The sequence below is a fragment of the Dermacentor albipictus genome, chromosome 1 (assembly GCF_038994185.2).
Source record: "Dermacentor albipictus isolate Rhodes 1998 colony chromosome 1, USDA_Dalb.pri_finalv2, whole genome shotgun sequence".
Lineage (NCBI taxonomy): Eukaryota > Metazoa > Arthropoda > Arachnida > Ixodida > Ixodidae > Dermacentor > Dermacentor albipictus.
In genome coordinates, this window is record NC_091821.1 from 481,015,905 (window position 1) to 481,040,159 (window position 24,255).

At 48.2% G+C, this 24,255-nt stretch overlaps 1 protein-coding gene across 1 annotated transcript in view; it reads right to left on the reverse strand.

The window, feature by feature from the left end:
• Positions 1–24,255, reverse strand: part of LOC135901468 (membrane metallo-endopeptidase-like 1) — a 172,948-nt gene that overhangs the window by 103,238 nt on the left and 45,455 nt on the right. The window contains exons 5-8 of the mRNA XM_065431278.1: positions 21,482–21,655; positions 12,497–12,574; positions 9,947–10,110; positions 9,147–9,317 (exon numbers count right to left, since the gene is read on the reverse strand). Coding sequence (XP_065287350.1) covers positions 9,147–9,317; positions 9,947–10,110; positions 12,497–12,574; positions 21,482–21,655 — 587 coding nt within the window. The remainder of the gene's footprint in view (positions 1–9,146; positions 9,318–9,946; positions 10,111–12,496; positions 12,575–21,481; positions 21,656–24,255) is intronic.

Consider the following 24,255-nt stretch of genomic DNA (forward strand, 5'->3'; position numbering starts at 1 on the left):
CGTGCCTCGCATGGGCTCCGCGATTTCTGCTCCTGGTTTTAGCATCTCGCCCGGGATATTCTCCATTTTCTGCTACCGAGCACCCGGAGGTGTAAGGACCTTCCTGACACCTCATCTGCCCGGACCCGCCGACCAACGTTTCACCAGGACCTCATCTTTGGCCAGCCACGGGGCCGCCGAGCTAAGCCCAACGCTCGGCGCAACGCCACCTCTCCCGCAGCGCGCAGCTGCACCTAGCGTCGCACCGGCGTCCGCTGCGCCGGCACTCGCTTCCCTTGTTTTGAAGCCGCCGATATGAAAAGTATAGTCGACGGTACACTCATCTCCCAACAAGAACTTGATGACGACCCTCGCTGGTCCCGAATGCTCCAAGCCCACCGTGTGGCCCATCCAAAAGAAACCGTTTCAGCCACGAACGCCCACCTCAAGTCCGCCATGGCACCCCCGCCATCGCTGAAGACTCACCGCCTACGCCGCCACGTCCCGCTGCCTCGACTCCCAGCAGAAGACTACAAGATCATCTTCCGCCCTGGAGGTGGCCTCGACCTCCGCGCAACCACCAATGGGGCCCTCCTTGCCTCACTCTGTTCTAGCGCCAGCGTTGAGTACGGCGACGCCCGTGTCGAGGACCGCGTACGCGTAAACCCGTACAACAACTCTTTCACCGTCAGTACACTCTCGGAGCAACGCACCCGACAGTATGTGCGAACCTCTGAGTTGCATCTCGCCACCCAGCTGTACCCACTGCGCGCTTATGTGGCCGCACCTGACAACGCCCTTCGCGGCATAATCTACAATGCCGTGGACAATCAAAACCAAGAGGAGATAATCGAGGACCGGCAGGCTATGAATCCCAGCAGCACTTACGCCATCGCCGACGCAAGGAAGATGGGTCGCACCCGGTCCATCCTGATCACCTTCGTCGGCACGAAAGAACTGCCTCGCACCGTGGTGTTCAACTGCGGCCTGTTCATGTGTCACCCCTTGCGCCCCAAGGCTGAAGCCTGTTTCAATTGTTGGAGCCATGGTCAGCGCTCCGACGTATGTACCAAGTCCAGGTCCGGACGCTGCCAACGCTGAGGAGCTGTGCACGCGGCTCGGGACCCCCCTGACTGCACTCCTATATGCATCTTGTGCAGCGGCACACATGTCACGGGGTCCTGCCCGTGTAAGCTCCGCTTCGAACGGGGGGGTCCCTCCCCACTCGCATCCAGTCCCAAGTCAACGCCATCCAACTCAGCGCAGTCAACACCATCCGCCAGAGACAACCGCTCATCGCGTCCCCGTCAACGATCCAGCTCCCGGTCAAGCCGGAACCGCAGCCCCCGCCACCGCTCCGTCTCATTTCCACCGCTACAGGGGCAAGACAACCCATCGACTGCTTCCCAGCTGAGCTGGTGATCGCAGCCTCCCACACATGACCCCGAAAAAGAAAAGCTCAAAGCTCAAATCGCAGCCCAGAGCAACGAGATTGCCCTACTGAAAGAACAGCTGCAGGCGCTGCTCGCGCGCCCCCACCTCCCTACCTCATCCCCTCACCAAGCCTCACAACCCATCGTTCTCCAGACCCCACCGCCACCACCTCCCGCCCCTATGTCCGCCTCCTCTTCGGCCACGTCTTCTCGTGCCGTCTACCCCTCCCGCAGCCCTCCACATAAGAGGCGCTCCTCTACCAAACCTGCCGCCACCCCGGAGATGGAGGCTGTCATCCGCCACACGGCCTCGTTCCTCGAGGCACATGAACGACGCATCATGGCCGCCATTACAGCTCTGCGTACGGACACGCAGAGCTGGATGGCTCAAATTAACAACCGCATGGCCAAAATTGAGGCCCGCCAGAGTTCCCTCGAGGCCGATCTTGCCCAGATGACCATTAATGTCTCATCCCTCCTTCCCTCATCTTCATCTCCCAAACACCCTGCACCAGCAGGGGCACCCAGGCCTCAAGATGGCCAGACACCCCCCGCGCCTTAATTTCTGGCAGTGGAACTGCCGCGGCTTCCGCGCAAAGCGGAACACGCTGCAGTTCCACCTCCAGAACATCCCTCCCTCCGACCTCCCCGCTATCATCGCCCTTCAAGAAACCTTCTCCCCAGTAAAACTACGGGACTACACAGCTTTCCACCCTGCTTCCCCTTCACCTCCGAACGTTGCCACGCTAGTTCATCGCGCCTACATGGCAATCGAGCATCCGCTCGACGTTCCGGAGTGCACTCACATCTTCTTGGAACTCGTTCCCCGGCGGCGGCAAGATGCCAGCCTCTTTGTCCTTAATGTATACAGCCCTCCCCGCACACCTGCAGCTCCCTCCTCCTCCTTCTCCGCAACGCCATCTCACGCGCTAGCCGGAACGCGCTCCTAATTCTGGGGGATTTCAACGCTGATCACGTAAGTTGGGGCTACCCCAAGAACTGCAGGAAGGGCCTGGCACTATGGACCTTCTTGCAGAACGAGCAGTTGACCGTCCTTAACGATTTCTCGGAACCCACCCGCATTGGCTCCAGCGTACAACGGAACACTAATCCGGACCTTTCCATTTGCAAAAATATCCCGGACGTGGTGTGGAAGAACACCTGGGTCTCTCTCGGTAGCGACCACAATATCCTGTCCGTCTCTTTCTCCTTACCCACCCTATCTTCCTCCCGCAAGCGTCTGCTGCCGGTGGTGGACTGGGATCGCTTCCGCCAGTCGCGGCAACAAGCCTCCACCTCCATATCAGACCTTTCTCAGTGGACCACTAACTTGCTTCAGGATGTTTCCTCTGCCACCTCTACCGTCCCCACCCCTCCTCAGTCCTACACCGCTGATAGTCGCCTCCTGCACCTCTGGGAGGCGTATCACTCCCTGCACCGCCGCTGGCTTTCCCAGAAACACAACCGCTCGCTTCGCCTCCGCCTTGCTCGCCTGGCAATGGACATGGAGGAACACTGCTCCTCTCTCACCAGACAGCAGTGGGGCCAGACCTGCGAGCGCATGGCCGGTAGCCTCGGGCTGAGGGATACGTGGGTTCTCCTACGTGTCCTCCTTGACCCGTCGCATTCCAAGGCCACGCACCGCAGGGACGTGACGCGCCTCCTCCACTCATGTCCACTGTCTGATTCCGACTTTCTTCTTGCTCTTCGTGATCGCTATCTCTGCACCAACCCCCCTTCCTCTCTCCCTTCCTACGCCGGCAACCCTAATTCTGCGCTCGACGCAAATATCACCCTGGGTAAGGTTCGTGTCGCACTGCATAAGCTCCGCCCCACCTCCACACCGGGGGCCGACCAAATGTCTAACAAGGCCCTCCGTAATCTGGACACCCCATCTCTCGAGGCCATCACTGACCTCTTTAACAAACATTGGCATGAAAGCACTCTGCCTTCTGAGTGGACCCACGCTAAGGTAACTTTCATCCCCAAACCTGGCAAACCAATAGACATCCAAAATCTCCGCCCTATTTCCCTCACCTCTTGTCTTGGTAAGCTCTTGGAGCACGTTGTTCTCGACCGCTTGCAGAACTTTCTAGAAGACAACCACCTTTACCCCGATTCGATGTTTGGCTTTCGCCCCTCCCTTTCTACCCATGACGTCATGCTCCAGCTCTCCGAAGAAGTTCTTCACCCTCTTCACGCCAAGCGCACTCGTGCGGTCTTGGCACTGGACATGATGATAGCATTTGATAACGTCCTTCATTCCGCCATCCTAGATGCTCTTTCCACCCTTAACGTGGGTCCTCGTATCCACGGTTATATCACGGCTTTCCTTGCCCGTCGCACCACTGAGATATCATTCGGCCCTCTGACTTCTCCAAATTTCACTCTTGGAAATCAGGGCACACCCCAGGGTTCCGTCCTCTCCCCCCATCTCTTTAACATCACTCTATTCCCCATGGCACGCACTCTCGCTGCCATTCCCAACCTGTCCCATGCTTTCTACGCCGATGATATCACCCTCTGGGTAACCACTGGAAATATTGGAGAGATGGAGGCCGTCCTCCAGGCGGGTGCGGACGTGGTTGTCAGTCACGCTCGCGCAGTCGGGCTGGCCTGCTCCCCGTCAAAATCGGAGCTTCTGCTCCTCCCGGCTCGAGGCACGCCCCCCACCTCTTCCCCCACCCTTAGCATCATTATTGACGCGCACCCCGTCCCTTCTGTCTCCTGCCTCCGCATTCTGGGTCTCCTTCTCCAATCCAACGGCAAACACACTGCCGTCCTTTCCCGCCTAACTACCACCGTCCACCAGACCGTCAGACTTATTCGACGTGTCACTAACCGGTACCACGGCATGCGTGAGCACGACCTCCGTCGTCTTGTCCAGGCGTTCGTTCTCAGCCGCTTTGTCTACTCCCTCCCCTATCTCTTTCTCTCTCGCGCCGAGGAAGACAAGGTGAACTGCCTCATCCGCCAAGCCTACAAGTCAGCCCTTGCGCTCCCCACCTACACCCCCACATCCCGTCTGCTTGCAATGGGCGTCCACAATACTCTTTCAGAGCTTGTGGAGGCCTATTGCACGGCACAACTCGACCGCCTTTCTCGCACCCCATCTGGTAGAGCCCTTCTCTCTTCCCTCCGCTTGACCCCTGTGTCCCCGGTCTGTGTAACCCACCCCTTACCCTCCTCTGTATCTTCCATGCTCACTGTCAACCCTCTTCCCAAGAACATGCACCCTGAGCATCACGCTGCCCGCCGCTTTGCCCGTGCCTCTACACTCTGGCGCCAATACGACACAGTCTAACGCTGTGTATGTCGATGCGGCGCCATACAATTCCCACCCCACCTACGCCCTTGCCACCATTTCCCATACACTTTCTCCCCTGACCGTAGCCACTATACCTGCCCCCACCTCCACTGCCGCAGAGGAAGCAGCTATTGCGCTCGCCATTGCCACTACCCCAGCCCGTTTCATACTCAGCGACTCCAAAGCTGCAGTCCACAACTTTGCGAAGGGTCGCATCTCCTCCTCAGCGCTCAGCATCCTTGAGCACTCCCCTCCCCCTTCTCGTCGTATCCAACTCCTCTGGGTTCCGGCTCACGCGGGGAACCCTGGCAACGAGGCGGCAAATTCCATCGCTCGCGAGATGACAGACCGAGCTGGCCCCCCTCCACTCCGGGATGGACACGCGTGACTCCCTCCTCACCTTCCATGACATCACCCTTCATTACCGCAACTCTCGCCTATCTCTCCCTCCCCGTCACAAATCCCTGTCTAAGCTCCAACAGAGCACGTGGCGCCATTTCATGCCCACACTTTCCTCTCTCCTGCCCGACTTGCCCTTATTCACCCCGGTGCCTTCTCACCTGAATGCACGCTCTGCAGTCACCCACGAGCAGACTATGCTCACATTCTGTATTCGTGCCCTAAACACTCACCCCCTGCCTCTTGGCATGTATCTAGTCCGCAGCTGTGGGAGGCTGCTTTGGCCAGCTCGGAGCCGGATGTCCAGCTACGCCTAACGATCTGGGCAGCCGAAGTCGCTGCCAGGCATGATCTGGTGGCCACGACTGGCAGCCTGAAGGCCACCCACGAAACGGCGGCATCTTAAGTTCCTTTCTTTTTTGGCCTTCACTAAATAAAGTTTGTACCACCACCACCACCAAACATCTGCTGATTGCCCGCAATGCGCAGCACTGCAACTTTCGCGAACGATTACCGTGGCTGTGAACTGTACGGGATGCGCACATTTATTGAGAATGTGTAAGAAAAATTACAAATGTGATTTAGGGACTCCTTACCAGTGAAATAGCCAAAAAAATGTATAAACCAATTTTCCACAACTCAATATGAGTGACAGTATATGGTGCCTACTGCTTACTAGTTTGATAACTAAGTGATAATTTTTTGTAATTTATCTTTATATTGCGCTTGCCGCCCTTGAGTTATCCGGACCGGAAATCAAGCTACGCAGATGATTCTTGCTTAATAGTGTAATCTGCCGTTCTCAAGATATTCGTCTTAAAAATGTAATAAAAATGCGTATTGGCTGTGAACTTTACATTGCTGACGTGCATAGCGGAATCTCCAAGTCTCCAAGCCAATCACCAAGTTAGTACCCCATATGAATCAGAATTGTTTATCTGACGACAGAGGATACTTCGGTTATCTTGCATATATTTACCACAGAGGCACGCATGTAGAGGTAGCCATAAATCAATCCCGAACAAATTTTCTGCTGCGCAAAAGAAGTATCAAAATTATGCAGTTGAAACTTTCAGTCGCGGCCGCTGCTAGCGGGAACACGGGAGCCGGTGCGTCGCTCTGCGGAGAGCCCCACCACGGGTGCCTCATGAGGTCTTGCAGCGCATGCGCAATCGAAGCGATTGGTGTAAAGCCTGGCGCATTGTGTACTAAGGTGAGTCGTCTGCACCTACTTCATGAGGCGCAGTTGGTGGCACTCCCCGGAGGGCTGCCACGAACTACCGTGTTCCCGCTAGGAGTGACCGCGCGTGTACATCTTAGAAGCTACGTGAGTTGAAGCTTCAGCGAAATCTGTTAATCAAATGATAATATCTTTCCCACTCAATTGCTGCGTCCTTTGCTTAAAGGAGACTGCATCGCTCATATGTGCTCTCGCGCACTCCTACCGTGCTTGTGTCCCAGTGGGACACAAGCAGCGATTATCTCAAAGAAGTGTTAGTGTGGCCTACAGTAATAAACAGAATGTGATTGTGTCCAAATATTACTTATTTCATTTGTTATATTACCCTCAGGGCTTAACAGCATTACAGAGGGGAGCAGGCACGGGTGAAATACAACAAATAAGATAATGCAGCTCAATCGAAAACAACTAAGCAAATATACAAAGAACAGAAATAGCTGAACATAGCAATACAAGCAGTGCAACGTAAAAAAAAGAACATGCGTTACTCGTAAGTAAAAAAAAAATGAACTAGCGTATTTTGAAAACGGGAGGGGTAAGTTATAACAGAAATGCTTGAATGGAGGCGCTTCCAATATATGTCTGTTGCTGGCGGAAAAGATTCAGAATATGTTTCGGTTTTCCATCGCGGCACATCAGCCTTCTGCGCGTGATCGAGGCGTGAGGATAGAGATCTATGGTAGCGTTTTTATCAAAAGCAACTGGAGGTAGCGATTATGGTAAAATGCTTTGTGGAACAAACACAGGAGAGATAACTGCAAGCTTGTGTGCGAGAAAGGGTAGAATAAGCTTTCACTTCATATGCGATAAGCTAGACGTGCGGTTGTAGTGGGATGTGATATGAAACATGCGCAGCGATTTTGCATTGCTTCTGATTAGGTAGTTGAAGGGATGCTACTCGGGTCATATTGTTTAACTTATTTAAGAAGCAGGCGAATATAAATAGTAAACAATAAGTTCTTTATTGGGAGTGGTACCAAGAGGAGGTTTCGTCTAATGTAGCCAAACTTGCGGTTAGCGTATGCTGTAGTCGAAATTATATGATACTCCGCGTTAAGTTACTAGTAATGAGGACACCCACGTATTTGTTCGACGGAACACAGGCAAGAGCAGTTTTAATGAGAGTGTACTTGCACAGGCTCATGAACGGCGAGACACACGCATGCGACTATATTTTATTATATGTAGATCATTTTTCCATCTGACGTACTAGTTAAAAGTGGTATCCATGTCTCCTCGAAGGCCACTGACATCGTAATGATTAGTTATTACGCGTTAAATGACACATTCCACCGCGAATAAGCATATGTTTGATACGGTTATATATTGCGTACTGTTAGAGCTTTGGACTGCTTGGCTGGGGGACCGACTTTCGATCTCAGCATCGGGCCCGCACCGTGTTTTACTAGAATATAGGTCGAACACGAATGTAGGTTGACCCATCTTTATTTAATTCGCCGAGAAGTACGAAACTACGTTTCCAATATAGGCAGACCCACACCTTTGTGGAAAAAAGAAATGAATTCTGAATCGGACATACCTTATTTACCCTAACCTCGGCTACTAGACTTCTTTAGCCGACGCCACAGGATGCGCCCTTGTCGGAGCGGCAAGACCAGTCATCTCGTCGAATGCTTCGCGGGCGCCCGCAGTGCCATCATGTGCCTTTGTATATGCAACGTTTCTCAAGACCAGTCTGAATAATGTGCAAACTGGCTTCACGGCAGTCGCAGTGGAGGGTCTCATGCTGGCTCGGTACTTTTGCTAGCTTTGTTCACGAGGGCAGGCCAACATTCTTTTGTTACTTATGTAAGTCAATAAGAATTTTGCTCGCACCAGATTGCTAACTTGGCCGGTAGTATGTTCAGCTTGCCACGTCCACTCTGGGTGCCTGGCCCAAACTGTTTTTAATTTTTGTGTATGGTTTTAAGTGTCTGAACATATTTGTCAAATTTTTGTTGTTGCTCATGATTTGCTTTCTTTCCCCCTGTCTCGAAATTTTTATTCCTGTTTACCAATGAGGACAACACTTTCATAAAAAAGAAGGGCTGACCTATTGAATAAATTTATATTTTTTTTTCTTACAAGCACGGTGTATTCGACAAGGTTATAGCACCTTGGAACCACGGTCACGTATGTCCGGAAAAGTTCGGAAAGAAGTTTTCGTTGGTTCTAAAAAATAATTTAGCTAGCACACAGCACTTCGAAGTAAAATATATCCTTAATAATTTTGGTAAACACATAACCTATTAGTAACAATCTCTATGCACCTAAAATCAAGTAAGATGACATTTTTTTTTCTCTCCCACAGCCCACTGGATCCTTATATGGTATGCTACTGAGATCCTGTGCCCCATTTATAAGCTTCAGCGGGCATTCAGTCAATGTCTGGTCACCTACATAAATATAAAACTTAAATTAAAGCAAGATAGAAAGTACTTACCAGCCGCTTAAGGTCGGATATGGATTCTGCTGTGTGAGATGACAGAGAGGATATGTTTGCTTGTTTACTTTAAGATGAAAATGAGTATCCGGTTATGCGTAGTTGAGCACGTCATTTCCCTCTGCGGGGCTACGTAGCTCCAACGTCTTGTGACTTGTGCCTTGTGTAAATTTTCTGGTTCGGCCAAGTAGGCATGACCAACACGTCAACACAATGCGCCGCAATGTACCGGCAAGGCTTTGTTTCCGCGTCTGTGCTTAGAGTGCTTACTTTAGTCTCGCACTATCCACCTGATTTACGATAAATGAACATGCCTAACTTCTCACGTTGGAAACGTGAATGTACCTCAGCGAGGCGCTTCTGGAAGATGAAGAAGTCTACGAGGTCATAGCGGAACATGTTGTTTCTCGGCTGGAAAGCGTTATCGTAGTAATCTTCAAACGCTTTGATGAAGTTGCTCTTGAACTCCGAGCTTTGGAACATGGCGTTCGGGAAGAACATCGTGGGCGGATACAACTGCGAACGGAACAACAACTACAGTTTGAGGGGTTAATACACAGCATGATGAACTTGTTAGCCGTTCAGCAGCATTTCGTCGCCATCGCAACAGTGCCTCTAACGTGATCTCTGCTGTGAACAATATAACAGGACTCTACTGAGAATAAAAATTATGCGGTTAAGTTCGCAAAGCTGTACTTTAGTAAGGCCTATTTACGATTGACAGGCTGCTGTCGTTATTGTTTGATAACATATTTGGCTGAAGTCTCATTTTGCAAGAAGATTCTTGTTTTCAATCTTTGTCAGTATGGGTCCTCATACGACGTGAACCTTTCCTGCACTATAGCTTGAGCACACACCATCGGTCTTCCAGTTAGGCTTTCGTGATTTGAGAAAATAAGACTTCATTACGTAAGCATACATTGTCTTGTTTTCGTACTTTATCTTTTCTTAACGAGATGATGATCCCTGGGGTAAGCCAAATGAGCCATAAGTCAACTACTTGGAGCTTTATTAGAACATCAAGCTTCATCAAGAGCGTCCGGAAACTTCAAAAACAAAATCACTGACGAGCTACAAATGACCCAACGGGTAGACTGCATAAAGCCGACCTGTCGAGACACTGTACGGCCAACCAGTGAACTTACGTAGCAGGTGCCGTCTTTCTCTTTGACCACCTCGAATACGAAGGTTTCACCCAAAGGATAACCGATGTTGCTGAAGAGAGTGCTTGGTTCCTCTGGCCCGGACTGCCCGCTCTTTCGCGTCATAATTTCTCCTTCCAGGTACTCGATGACAGCGAAGTGGTACTCTGCAATGTTGAAGGTCTCTAATACCCGTTTGGAATGTGCAGTGGTCACTAGCGAGGATACAGTTTCATCTGAGAGGGATATGTGCGGCGTGGTTCAAGTGACAATTAACTATTTGCAACCACAGAGCAGGAAGCTCCTTTGCACTGACATCCAAAATTGAGACGCGTTTATATGAATGTACATCCTTGAGACGATAGTCATAGAAGCCAACATAGCCGCATAGCCCAATTTCTCATGGAAGATGTTAACCTTCAACATATATGTTAAATAAAATTAACGTGCACGTGTTTTAATACTTCTATATATATATACATATATATGACAGGTGTTCTTTTTTTAAGTCGTCTTCAGTAATATATCTGATAACACTGCTGGCCGGCATCTGCAATTACTACCATGTTCAACGTAAGGACGTGCTTGCCATTACAATAAAGTAAAAAAAAATTGAAGTCGGAGGTTTTGTGTTGCAAAACCAGGATATAAGTTTCAGGCACGGTGCAGTGGGGGGCTAGGGTTCTGCACCCAATCCATGATACACGGGCGTTCCTGCATTTCGCCATCATCTAAATGTCGTCGGTCCGCTCGGGATTAGACCCCAAGCTACCGTGCTTAGCAGCGCAATGTCAAGGCCACTACAGCACCATGTCGAGTACAATAAAGCAACCGGTTTCTTACTATTGTAGCAGAAATATAAACGCCACATTATGGCTGATGTTCATGCGAGACAACATTAGCCATCAAATGGGTGGATGAATTCGGGCCTTGAAAAATATTTTATTGAGAAGTACTTGAGAGCGCTATACAACTGTTACCTGCAGTCGGCCACTTTGATTTTCCTCCTTTTAGTTTATATACGGTAAAAAACAGAGGCATGTAAATGTAAGTAAGAAGACAAAGGCTTAACGTTTATGGTGTAAATATGAGATTTGCAAATTATTATCGAACTCGTGTTTTCTATTATTTCACGAGTTAGGCGGAGTGCCCGTGCAGCCCTCCTTCATCTGAAGACTGCTCTGTTTTATTTATTTTATTTCTTTTTGTCAAGCTACGGGGCAACTTTTTTGTTTATATGCAGGAAAGATGAAAGTGCGCGGTTTGTTTACGGTCTCACCAGTAACTATTTATGGCAGTGCTCGAGAGCTAAGGTAGGTTTTTCGAATGGCATGTAATTTAGCTAGCTGTGTTCGAAGAGCTATTGGTAAGTCCGGAATCCGTTACGTGTGCCCGCCACACTGTCCAAATAAACAAAGGTGGCTAATACGTCCAGGTCCACGGCGGCTCTGTCGCTTGGTGCTGTGCTCGCGTGTCTCGTTTCTGGCGTAGAATCAAGATGTTCCGTCGAAGCCTAAAGGACCAGCTGACGAATACCTTATTTAGATCGGTCTCCAAGGCTTCAGCGACGAGACCGCGAAAATTATTGCGTTGTGCGTGCTAACGTTCGGCCTGCGTAACGAGCCGCATCACATTTTCCTTAAAAACGAAGAGCCTTTCAAGGGAGCCGGAGGTTAAAGGAGGAGTGTTCGTGCGCAGCAGGCCTCTTCTAAAGGAGCAGGCATTTGTTAGCAGGCGTTGCTTCCCTGGTACAGGTGGGATACTTCCCTATTTTCGACCTTCACATACAACTCCGCACTGCGGTTTGTCTTGCAGTATATCACATATAACATGTCACAATCTACGGCAGTAACGTCTGCAGTGTTTTCGGAATCTAACTACGGATATTTTGCACCAATGGAATGCGGCTAAAAACTGTAATTCATACCTCGTCAGTGCGTCATGAGAGGAAAAAAAGTGAGGGTTCCGTTTGCGAGTCGGGGCGCAGCTTGATTTTTCATATTTAACTGATAGGTGCGATAAGTTCGTCTGCGTCCGATGACTCGCACGTGCTCGTGCTCGCAGTATACGCAGTGTTTGAGGAAAGGTCAAGGCTTGGGAACACAGCAGGCAATTGCCGCCCGTAGGATTTCTCAAACCCTGGTGAACCGTGAAAAGTGAATAACAACCATTCGGACCAACTTCGGTGCCTTCGAACCGGTTTCCAAAATTTATCGATAGTTTTCTTTGGGCAAAGGGCATCTATGGTAACGTTTTGCAGAAACCGAATTGACGCTGCACAGTAAGGCAGCAGCAGTATGCTGCGTAACGTCGATTCCAAGAGTGCCTGGGATGTGAGTATTCTTCCGCCTCGCTTTCCTGACTGAATGGCCTCGTGTTATTATTTAGTATGTCACGCTATTTAAATACCAAGCGCTTATATTGTGCAGCGCTGTGAGCACCGCAAGACGCGATATTTTAACTTTTCTCCCGTTTAATCCGACTATGGCAGGCGACAAGTAAGCAGCGATTATAAGCGCTTTTCCTCTTTCCCCACATTGCTTTCCTACTCACCGTCACTGGTGCGGCATTGGGCGTATAAGTCTCTCACGTTCAGAAGGAGGGCAGCGTAGGCCGCCTTTGTCTCAACCCCTGCAAAGCATGAAACGAGAAGAACAAATGTTGCGTAAGAAGACAAAAGACCGTAGCTATAGGCGTATATCGTGCATCCTACATGTTGACAGCCTGTCCACAAATGCCTACACTCACAAAACCTTTGTAATCATATAAGCACCACAGTACACTTCAATGCAATGTCGTGATTGAGTGATTGTTTGATAGATTCTTTCGTTTAGCGACTATGTTCACCATTTTAAAGCAGCTTAGGGAGAACGAAGCTGGCCATAATGGAAGGTGAGCTGGGCCCGACAACGTAAAACTATTCCAATCTGTTGTTATTCCAATCTCCTGACGTCAAATTTGCGTAACCGCTGACGCAAGCTTTAGGGGGGGACCCGCAGCGTTGCCTGAACAGCCATATCAAACGCTCTCCTAGCTTATAGGAGGTCACTTTTGTTTGCTTTCAAAACGAATAACTTTGCGCACATTGAGCGTTTTTTTTTTTTTCATCTAATTGGCTGACAAGAGGCGGAGCTCACGCTCAAGTGGAGAGGGTTCCGATGGGGCCACGCAAGTGCACTGAAAATAGATAATCGGATGAAGAGAGAGGTGTCGCCGTCTGCGATTGGCCCGCTTTCCCTTGCTTAGCTCACGCTGGCTTGTATAAAATCGCGGCGGCGTGCAATGGACAGTTAAAAATGCCGCTAAAACTTATCTTCAGCAAAAAAGCGCTGGCAGAGTGACGTCGTATACGTGCCTAAAGGGCTCGATAACGTTATAGGGCCATGCAAAACGCTTTGTTATGAGCAAATAAACCCATGCTCCCCGGCAGGTGCGAGTAGCCAGTGCCCGAGCGATCAACGGCAGCCATCTCCTATTGTTTTCGAAACGGGGCAGTGTCCGGCTATTCAGAAAATAAATCAAATTTTGTTTGGCATATTAATGCATCTTTAAAGCGTACACGTCAACTTGAAGCAATGAGTTTTCGCGGTTTTGTGACGCCGAATGACAGACAAGTGAAGTGGGTGCAGCCTCAAACCTTTTGACCAATATATAGCAGAAGGTTAATGACGAAAAGGCACTGAATCGGAAATAATTATTTTTCTTATGTTCGGTCGAGTCATGCATAATCAGCGTGTATACATCATGTCAGATTGGGAGCTATCGCGGTTTTCGTGATATCGCGTGACAGACAGGCGACGTGGGGTGGCCAAAAATTTATGAATCACTCGCTGAGGGCTGATTGCAGAATTGGAATCGAAAGGTTTGGAATAGCTTTACGTTATAGCGCCCCTGCTTTGTTTCGGGCCATGATAGTTTCGCATATATAAGTGGGTGTTATGGAATGCCAGCTCTTCTCATTTTTATAGCTGTTGGTGTCCGTCGCAGGAATTCCAATGCGCTTTCCTGAAAATTCTTATAAAAAAGAATGTCGGTGCACAGGGAAGATTCGAAATCTGGGCCATCGCATTTCAATAAAGCTCTTCCACTCAAACATACCACCTATGCTATTGCAGAAAATATTGAGCCTCAGTGGCTATGGTGTTGGGCTGCTGAGCACGAGGTCGCGGGATCGAATCCCGGCCACGGCGGCAGCATTTCGATGGGGGCGAAATGCGAAAACACCCATGTACTTAAATTCAGGTGCACGTTAAAGAACCCCAGGTGGTCAAAATTTCCGGAGTCCCCCACTACGGCGTGCCTCATAATAAGAAAGTGGTTTTGGCACGTAAAACCCCATAATTTATTTTTCTTAATTTTAAAATATTGAGCCTCGAGAGCGCTCTCGCCCTGTAAGTGTAATGACTGACACACGCATTCTGACTCGCTGCCTTCATACTGCTAGGCTGCAGTTATTTCATTGACCAATAGCAGGCCTGTCATGACTGAAGTGACGATGATGACAACGATATGACCTGGCACGGGCTGTTCGTTCTGGGCAGGGCTACATGCAGGCACGCACGCAGGATTTATTTTTCGGGGGAGGGGTGGGGGGGCAACCCAAGGTAACTTTTCTATGCAAATGAGAGGGAGGGCGCTTTTACTAGTACAATTGTGAATAACGCCCACCATTTGCCATAAAGACGCGTAAAGCCGCAGAAGAGAATTCAAATAACGTGTATCTCACTAGTACGCCTGTGAGATACACCTCTTCTTGGCAAAGAAAGATCCACATAAAATGATTTCACGCATGAAAGGTGCACAGGAAGAACCTTGCTAAGAACAAGTTAGCACGCGAACGTGCAAAATAAACATTTCTGTAGCGTTTTTGAATTAGCTCTGGAAGAATTTTGGAGAAATGTATATTTGCGGAACAATCATAGTTCTTTTGGATCGCTCGTTTACTGCGCTACCAAGAAGCAAAACCGACTCGTGTTGTTATTTGGGAAGTTTCGTAACGATGCATGGTCACCAGCCCCGTACAATTGCGTAGAGCGCACGACGCTGCCCTTCTAAACGTACCGCGCCCACCGCGGAAGGTTAGAAAAACCCCCCCATTAGCACAGCAGGGAAGTGGCTACGTCAGGCGGCTCGATTGATAACTGTAGAAGCGTCATTCAAAACACACGGAATTGTTCTCCACTTCCGGCGGCGTTTTCTCTACTTCCTTTTTAGATAAAAATATGTTGATCCATAAATATTTTCACAAACAATTTTCGCTTTTCCTCCCAGTTTGGCTGTTGCCTTGTCTTTCTCCCTTAGTAGGTCGCTTAATTTCTGATCTCCTTGCAACTCTTGTTTCCAGTTGCCAATTTTGCGCGACAACCGCTCTGGGATAAGGGAAAAACCAGACGAGCTAACGGGTGAGAGTCATATTGCTTATGGGTTGAACGGTTATTCCAGGGTCTGATAATGGACGCGGTTTCTCAATATCTTATTTCCCATCTTATATAACCCATATCGCGCATATATGGTTCCGAGGGTCTGCCAGCGTCGGGGTGAGCCGTCACTCGAGGAAATGATGAAGCAAAATGAGAAGTTAAACGCAACTGGAGTTTTATAGCTCGTTCCACGAGCACAGACCAACCGACTATGAACCGAATCCCTTTCTTGGCCCCTGGATCAGTCTAAACAAAGAAGATTGAACTAACGAAGCAACAGGGATGCGCGTGTTCGTTGAATAGATGGTGACATAAAAATTGTGTTGGACAATATAACTAAAATAAAACATTTTAATTAAAACAATTAACTATGCCCTGCCTGCTGCAGTAGATGGTGACAACTGAATTCATATTGAGGTAATCGCGTGGGCACCGAATCGATCAGAGAACTGGCCTCCACACCCCAGAAGATGCCGATAACTACCGCCATCTAGGAGTGAAAAAATTGACAACCATTCTACTCTATGAAGATGGTATGGCAGCCAAAGCTGACAACGGTCAAAGTTCCCAAACGAAAAGCAAAGTGTTTAACCTCCACCGCTGCGGGTCGGTCTAACGATAGTTCAATACTGGACCGATCCGCGGCGGAAGTGCAGCAGGCGTTAAGCACCGCCCCCCCCCCCCCCCCATACGTAGGCCGCTCCCGAAGATAGTGCAACACCGGGCCGACCCTCGTCGGAGCTGAAGCAGGCGTTAAGCACTCCGCATACGTGGGCCGATCCTGAAAGTAGTGCAACGCCGGCCCGACCCGCGGCAAAGGTGAAGCTGGCGTTAAGCATTCCCCATACGTGGGCCGATCCCGAAGATTATGCAACACCGGGCCGACCCTCATCGGAGCTGAAGCAGGCGTTAAGCACTCCGCATACGTGGGCCGATCCTGAAAGTAGTGCAACGCCGGCCCGACCCGCGGCAAAGGTGAAGCAGGCGCTAAGCATTCCCCATACGTGGGCCGATCCCGAAGATAGTGCAACACCAGGCCCACCCCCGGCAGAGGTGAAGCAGGCATTAAGAACTCCTCATACGTAGGCCGATCCCGAAGATATTCCAATGCCGGGCCGACCCGTGGTGGATATGAACCAGGCGTTGAGCACTCCCCATACTTGGCCCCATCCCGAAGATTCCGAAGGGCACGGTATAGGTTCCCGAGTCCACAGCAGTATGTGCCACTGATCTTGGACCCTTTTTTCCCTATCACCAGAATCGGGCCACATGATGATTTTTGCTATTAACGTATGCCGAAAAAAACTACGGAAGTTAGCCATACACTGCTTTCACTGTAAAAGGCAGCACAATGTTGACCGCCAAGTAGATTGATTTGTCGACGCTTTAGGAATGTGTGAGGAGTGGTGCCTTGGGCGGATAGAGAGCGGGGGGGGGGGTGGCGCTTAACTCCGGGGTGGGGGTGGGAGCCGCCCCCCCCCCCTTGGTTACGTGCCTGGCTACATGTATATGCGCTTGTAAATATACCTGTAGATAGTCTGTCCCGTGCACCGTTATACGTAACATATTGGGTGTAGGTTTGCGGTCCAAGTCCTCGCCACAGAGCTCCGCAGCGGACGCTCACTCGAGGTTTTCACCATGCCTCCGCCAATCAACCTCAACCACACCGGCCGCCTTACCTACCACAAAGACTTCCGTTAAGCCTATACCGCCTCCATGGATCCTGAAATCTCAGGCCTGGACGGCATCGAGGTCGATGACTTATTGAAACTACGAACGCCTCAGCACTAACAACCCGCGGGATCCTGCTATCATGCTTGCGAACGTTATTTTTTACCTCGACGGAACGCCTCGAGTATAGCTTCAAACTCAGAAACACGAGATCACAAGCTGGGACACTTTCAAGCAGAAGTTTCGCGACTAATTTGGGCACCCCTTGGGTCGACAGTTAGCTGCCAAGAAGGAATTACCTACTCGTGCGTCGACGTCAACGGAGCCATATGTAGCCTACATAGAAAACGTCTCAGCTCTCTGCTGCAAAGCCGATGAAGACATGGCAGAGGCGGACAAAATTGCGCATGTTCTTAAAAGGATTGCCGAGGATGCCTTCAACTTTCTTGTGTTTATCAAGGTTACAACTGTTTACGCCATTAAATAATGCCACCGTCTGGAACCAGCCAAAAGCCGACACATCGCACATCAGTTCCAGCGCCTGCCGAATACTACAGCGACATCATCGTTTGGCTATCTCTTTCGCCAGGCCAGCGCCTGCGTTAATGTTACGCATATGGTTCGGCGTGAATTCGAGGCGGCCGCTCCAACTGCCCAGGCGCCTGTATCCGTGAACCCGCCTTCGGTTTCTATACCTCTCATCCAAGCTGTCGTCCTTCTGGAGATCGCAAATATGGGGATCTGCTGTTTCCCCGGCTCCTCGCTGCGATGTCCAGCCACATTTTGCAACTCCCCCTCGACCCACATCAGACTTTTCTCCGTGGTTCCGTAATCCGCCCACATGGGGAACTCCCACCGACAAGCCTATTCGTTTTCATTGTCACCGCGTCGGCCACATCTCCTGCCTCTGCCGAAATCACTGGAGTTTTACAGCACAGATGAATTTTCCGGGTTACTTTAATGCACCTGGCCGCTATCACTCGTATATGTCCTGATATGACCAAGTTGCCCCTCAAGAACATGTAGCTGAGCCCCGGTACTCCCGCTTGCCTACCGCACAACGCCGCCGTCGCTCCCCCCAGCCCCGCAGACCATCGTCTCCGACGTCACTACTGTGCTGCCAGACGGATAACTAAGCAATGCGGATTCTAGAGGAGGCGCTGCATTGCTTCAATCAAGCCAAAATCCTCTTTTGACAATACATACCGAACAGAACTTCCTGGATGTACAGATACATGGTGTACAAGTAACTGCACTCATTAACACTAGAGCACACCTTTCTATCATGGGTGCTGAATTGCGCCGAAGGCTAAAAAAAAATTGTGATGCCTGGAATGACTCAAGTCGTCCGTGTAGCCAATGGCGTAACAGCTGCTGCCGTTGGAATGTGCACCACTCATGTTGGCATCGCTTATTACCAGAGTGTTGCTCTATTCGCCGTCCTTGCCGAAGGCCCGCATGACGTAATCCTGGTCCTCGACTTTCTTGTCGCGTACTCCGCCCTTATCGACTGTTCAGCCAACACACTCCGTCTTGATATTCCCCTTCTGGACACCGCTGACCCACCTCCAAGCCATCTCTGTTCCACCGAGTACGCCCGCTTGCCACCACAGCCGTAGACTAACGTCGACTTCGTGTTGTCGCCGCCAGTTGCTGACGGTGACTAGGTATGGCGCCCACGCCTCGTTCACGACACCACAGTACCCCAGACCTTTCTTTCTATAGTCGCGAACTAAATCTCCCTGCTTGTGAATTTCAGCTTCACACCACAAATGCTGCCACAAGGCAGCACTTTCTTGGTCGTCCTCAAAACCGTCGCTGGCAGCAGCGTTTTTGGACGGGGAAATTGTGAATTTCCCCGTCGCGTGGTGCTTAACATTCACCTTTTGGATATTGCTATCGGACAAAGCTGCGCATGCAAGCAACCGTGGCAATGTTCAGCTGTTACTCGCAGTAGTTGCTTAGTGGCTATAGTGTTGGGCTGCTAAGCACGAGGTCACGGGATCAAATACCGGCCACGAAGGCCGCATTTCGATCGGGGCGAAATGCGACAACACTCATGTACTTATATTTAGGTGCAAGTTAGTGGCACAAATTATTCCGCAGTCCCTCACTACGGCGTGCTTCATAATAATATCCTGGTTTTGGCACATAAAAATCCATAATTTATATGTTCAGCGGTTAGAAAACACTATCATGGTCTTGGGTGTCACCTGCACGTATCAAATTGAAGATAGTCACGCTGTATATTACTCTTACATTTATTGATCGTGGCACTGCTTGAACCAGGCCCGCCCTCAAGTCTTAAAAATTTCCGCCTAGAGGCTATTCAGTGAAGGCTTACGCCAGGTTTACCGTCATTAACTGTGCCAATAGGGCTGCAAAACAGACAACAAGAGATGCCCAGAAACTAAGGCATCAAATCAATGAACAAAATAAGTGCCCGGCTGGTGGTTATTGAGCAATCCATCAATTTGCTTTTCGCGCATTGTATTCAGGTAATACACGCGTTTTTACACTTTAAAACAATTATCTCAAAACTTCACATTTTTGTTCATTTGTCTCATCACTTCAGCAACCGAAAATGCCAAACAAAAGCTTTTGCCCCAGTGTCAGGTGTTGAGGCTTCAAAATCTACTCTAGTAGAATAACTTTTCTTGAATGAATAATCATTGTCGCAATAAATGTTTAGGACTTATACTGACTAAAAATTGAGCATAAGTAAAAAATTATACAAAAGCATGCTGCATGGTATCCAGTGAACTTTCCTCTACAATAAAGAAAATAATTCGGAATACAAGGATACTAGTATAATTTTTCAAACTCAGATGTTTACCGAGAAAACGTGGCCTAAAATATATGGTGGTTATAGCTAGGGCTTTATTTTGTGCCCATCAATCAAGAAGATGTAATAAAATAGTGGTGCACAGTAATACCATTTTGACACCTGTTATCATCTGCCACAGTGTTTTTAAGCAAGTTGGGCTGCTTCTGTCCTTCAGAATCTCAACGCTGTCATTAGTAGGAATTCTTTTTTCCTTGTTGCTCAAGATTGGTTGCATCGACGTCGTCTCCATGCGTAATCTTCGTGGTCAGATTATGAAATTCAGATACCCAGTAAAAGTGAGCGCTTTCTTTTTGTTCTACTCAAGCCACAGGCAGAATTCGTTTAAAGACATCTTAGTCCCACGTATTTCTGTAGACGAGTAATAAAATTATGAAGTTTTATTAATAATTATAAAGTGTTTTTTTTGTTAAATTCATGCGATTAGGCCTATTTATGCCGCTCAGCTATGCACGCTTGTTGTATGAAATATATAAGCACTCGAGTGCTTCGCCTAAAAAAGGCGGTGACCCTTCTCTTCTAAATCATTCGCAGTTCAAGTGAAGAAGTTCCAGTGGATCTACTAACCGCCGATGAAGTGGTCGCTTGTTATACCCCCGCCCCCAGTTCCTTTTTCCCGGATTATCCAAAAACCAGAGCGATAAAAAGGTTGGCCGTTCATCGAAAGGCTGCGTTACCAACCTGCGTGCACACGTTGCTCAGGACACCTAAATACGTGTTTTGCAAGGGACGGACACACATGAAAAAGAAATGGAATGTGCTCACATGAAAGGCTAAAAACCTGCAAAAGGCCTACAGTCGGCTCATATTGCCAACAGGTGTGGAATTTGTCTAGAATGACCAACATTCCATGCACTGCGATACAAAGAGGAAGTTCAGATGGTTGTCAACGGCATCAACTGCGTTTCCAGTAATTGCCAAGCTTTGCTCTGTGTGAGGTATTTTGGACTGATGCAGAATTAACATATCCGTTCACAAAATACAGGGCGCCGTTATCCCACGTGTAAAAACTTCAATTTCTTTTAAATAGCTCATTCGTTCAATGCTTAAGATTGGTACCACATCTGATGTCTTAGCATAGGCATGTATACAACGGTAAATATATGTGCCACAATTTTCTCTTGAGTTCCCCGAACCAATAAAAAGCTTGACTGTGTAGAATATGTTACTCGAGTAGTAGTTCAGCGTACACTCATAATAACTTAAATTTCATTGGACATGACGAACAGTTGAGCCGTATACAAAGCTTAAAAGTGTGCAGGTAAAGTACATTTCATATTTTTGTTTTGGTACAGCAAGCTAAAATTATTACTGGAACTGCTCGAAATATCTGGTTTCACTATAAATGGAGCTTGGATTTTTCAGCAAGGACAAACATTCAATAAGCGTATTTGCGGTAGGCTGTGCATGCAGTCCGCAACTGCATTCTTTTCCTTCAAAACGCCGTGCCGAGCCATATACGACACTTTCAAGCTTCTCTGTTGTTCTTCGCTCTTCTTTAACCTCTCTCTGGTAATCAAATAGTCTCGCAATCTCACTGAACCACTGCTTTCGACAAAATGCAATGAAACCGCAGCAACAGCCGCGGGTAGTAAGGCTTGCCTTTCTGTAGGAGCGAGGCAAGTAGCTGGTACTCCGAGGTGGTGAAGTCCAGATGCGACTCGTAGATGGCCAGGTTCAGGTCCACGGCCTCCTTCTGGAAACCCGAGCAGGCGTACAGGAAATAGCTGTCACATGGGTTGCTGCGCCAATCGACGAAGCCCATGGTGCGGTGCTCTGCAAGACATCCGCCGATTTGTTTGACGATGGATTTCCGGTGGTCACCTTTTGACAGGACAGGTTGCCAGGTCACGGCTCTCAGGATCACTTAGCACTAAGTTCAGAAGTAATAATAATGGTTAGGATGTCCTGCTCAATATATGTTTCTGCCTGTTAACTTGTTTTAGACGTCTCCCTTAGTCTACTTTAGCTTATGTATGTAAACCATGGCTAAAACACATCCTCTGGTGGCGAACCAATTGCTGGAGTACGAAAAAATAAAACAACCTCTCATGTAAAGCTTTATCAGATCTCGACACTCAACGTGGCATATATAGCACAAACCTAGCTATTGAACTAAATTACTTGGGGAGGTGGAAATTCTTTAATTGGAAATCAAAATGTACAGCTCAATCTACTTTTAACTAAATACTTATGCGCACATGATGCAATACGCGAATTGAAGCCCTTGATTTCACAAGGCACACTGACTTGGAACGAATTTTGAAACACGAACGAGTTGTGAGATAAGTGCTATGAAAGGTGCAGTAAAAATGCACTATTGTTCTAGTTGAATACCTTTTTTTGACCAAAACGTACTTTTTTTTACATTAAAACTAAACATTTGATGGAACACCAACGCACTTCGGTGCATGCTTTCGGAACGTATATCTCAAAATTGTGTCATCCTCGGGATTGTTTCCAACTGGATATGATTTTCGAAGACACCGGCTAAGAATCGTTCATTGCAATATGTGCCGTAAAGTAATTATTTAGACCTTAATCAGCAAGACCTTGTAAATCACTCAAATTTATTGTGCTGGAAATGTCCGCCTCTGAGAAAAATCCAGCTCAATATATATATATAATTGTGTTGCATGCTACCGGTGATATTGAAAAATTGTTTTACGAACAAGAACTCGCACATATGCGAGTTTTTAAAAGACGAATATTCATATCTGATGGCTGCAACAGTTTTTAGGATAATTGCCCTGCAGCGCGCTGGTTAGCACAATGTCACAGCCGTAACAGCCTCTCCTGGGTCGTGCGCAGTCAACCTTTTCAGACGTCGAGTGACAATTCACGCCGGAGGTCCACACAATCCCTTAACAGTATTTGGTTGTTCCTATCGGCCGTCGCCATAAACCACGTGAATCCTTGAAAAGACACATACAACAATATTTAGGTCAGCCTTCCATAGCGTATTACGGGTTCAAATTGTATTTATGCAATAGAGCTACACAACTCTATATTGCTTACACACAGTGGTGGTTTTCTAGCATATCCAAGATGTAGACCACATACCGGAACATGTGTGGAAAGGTAGAGTTTGAGAAATCAAAAAAGTGCAAAATATAAAAGGACCATAAAAAATAGGACCTCATCGTGCAACGCATAGCTATAGGCAAGTAAGCGCAGTCTAAAGCAAGTTTTATTTACATCCGGCGCAACACCTATCCCACTCCCCTCCTTCCAAAACAGTTTGTGTGCTCCTATAGCTAATTTATAGGAAACACATGCACCACAGCGATACGGGACTGACAACACATTTCATATAGTGCAAAAGTATTTTGTTTGCATTATCCTCACAACCTACAACCACCACGCAAACATAAGCGCCATGAAACATCATTGCATATTCCCTCACCTGCTTCATGACGAAAATATTTCCGCCTGTGCACATTGCTCGAAAGATACGACCGCATTGAATCTGTCCACGACAGTATATTACTTCAGCTACTTACATCTAGATTACAATTGAGCACAACGAAAAGCACCTCCAATACCTAATAAAGTTAAATGTTGCAGTGCATAGTTTCTTCCCAGAACATTCCGGAGTGGAACCACGCTCACTGATTTACAGTTACCAACAGCAAACATCAAACAAATGTTTTTGATCTAGCCAGCAATATATACTCAGAAATTTATTTTCTATGACGTTGGTACAAAAGTGTATTAGCAGATAATAGTAGTAAGATATTGTCCCCTTTAAGTGACAGAGAAGAACGAGGCAATGCCAAAGTATCAATCACGAATCGAAATATTTATTGTTCAAACTTATTCCAGCAAAAGTAATTGACCTTCAAACCACAACTATAGCGGCTGCCGAAACAATCGTCGGCAGCCAAAATCTGATCTGTGGGACAACAGGGTCGGCTGATTAAACGTAAATCACTGAAGTCTCAGCATAATTACTCCTCCTCCCAATAATATCAGACAAAGACCAATGAGATAACACCCGAGATTTGCTGCGAAGGCGATATAAAGAGTACGAAAAGTCTACACCATTCACCAGCTCAGCTTGAGCAATTTCCACCATGTCACATGGCAACACAATGTTCTTTGCATCCATCCAACGGCAGTCTACAGAGACTTCGAACACACAGCTTTTGCGTTAAAACATTATTTTGCACGAAGCGTCTGCGTAAGGTTAAAAACAACTGCCCAAAACAAAGTCGTAGTGTCACCACAACGGCTTCTACAACATCGCTATTGTTGCCTCGACACAAACTGTGAGACTCAGTCTATCAATTACTGAATGCGTCAAATATTTCGGTGTGTATTCTCGCCATACTATAAGTTCCTTCACAAGGTTTTCCGTGCGTCAGTTAGGCTGC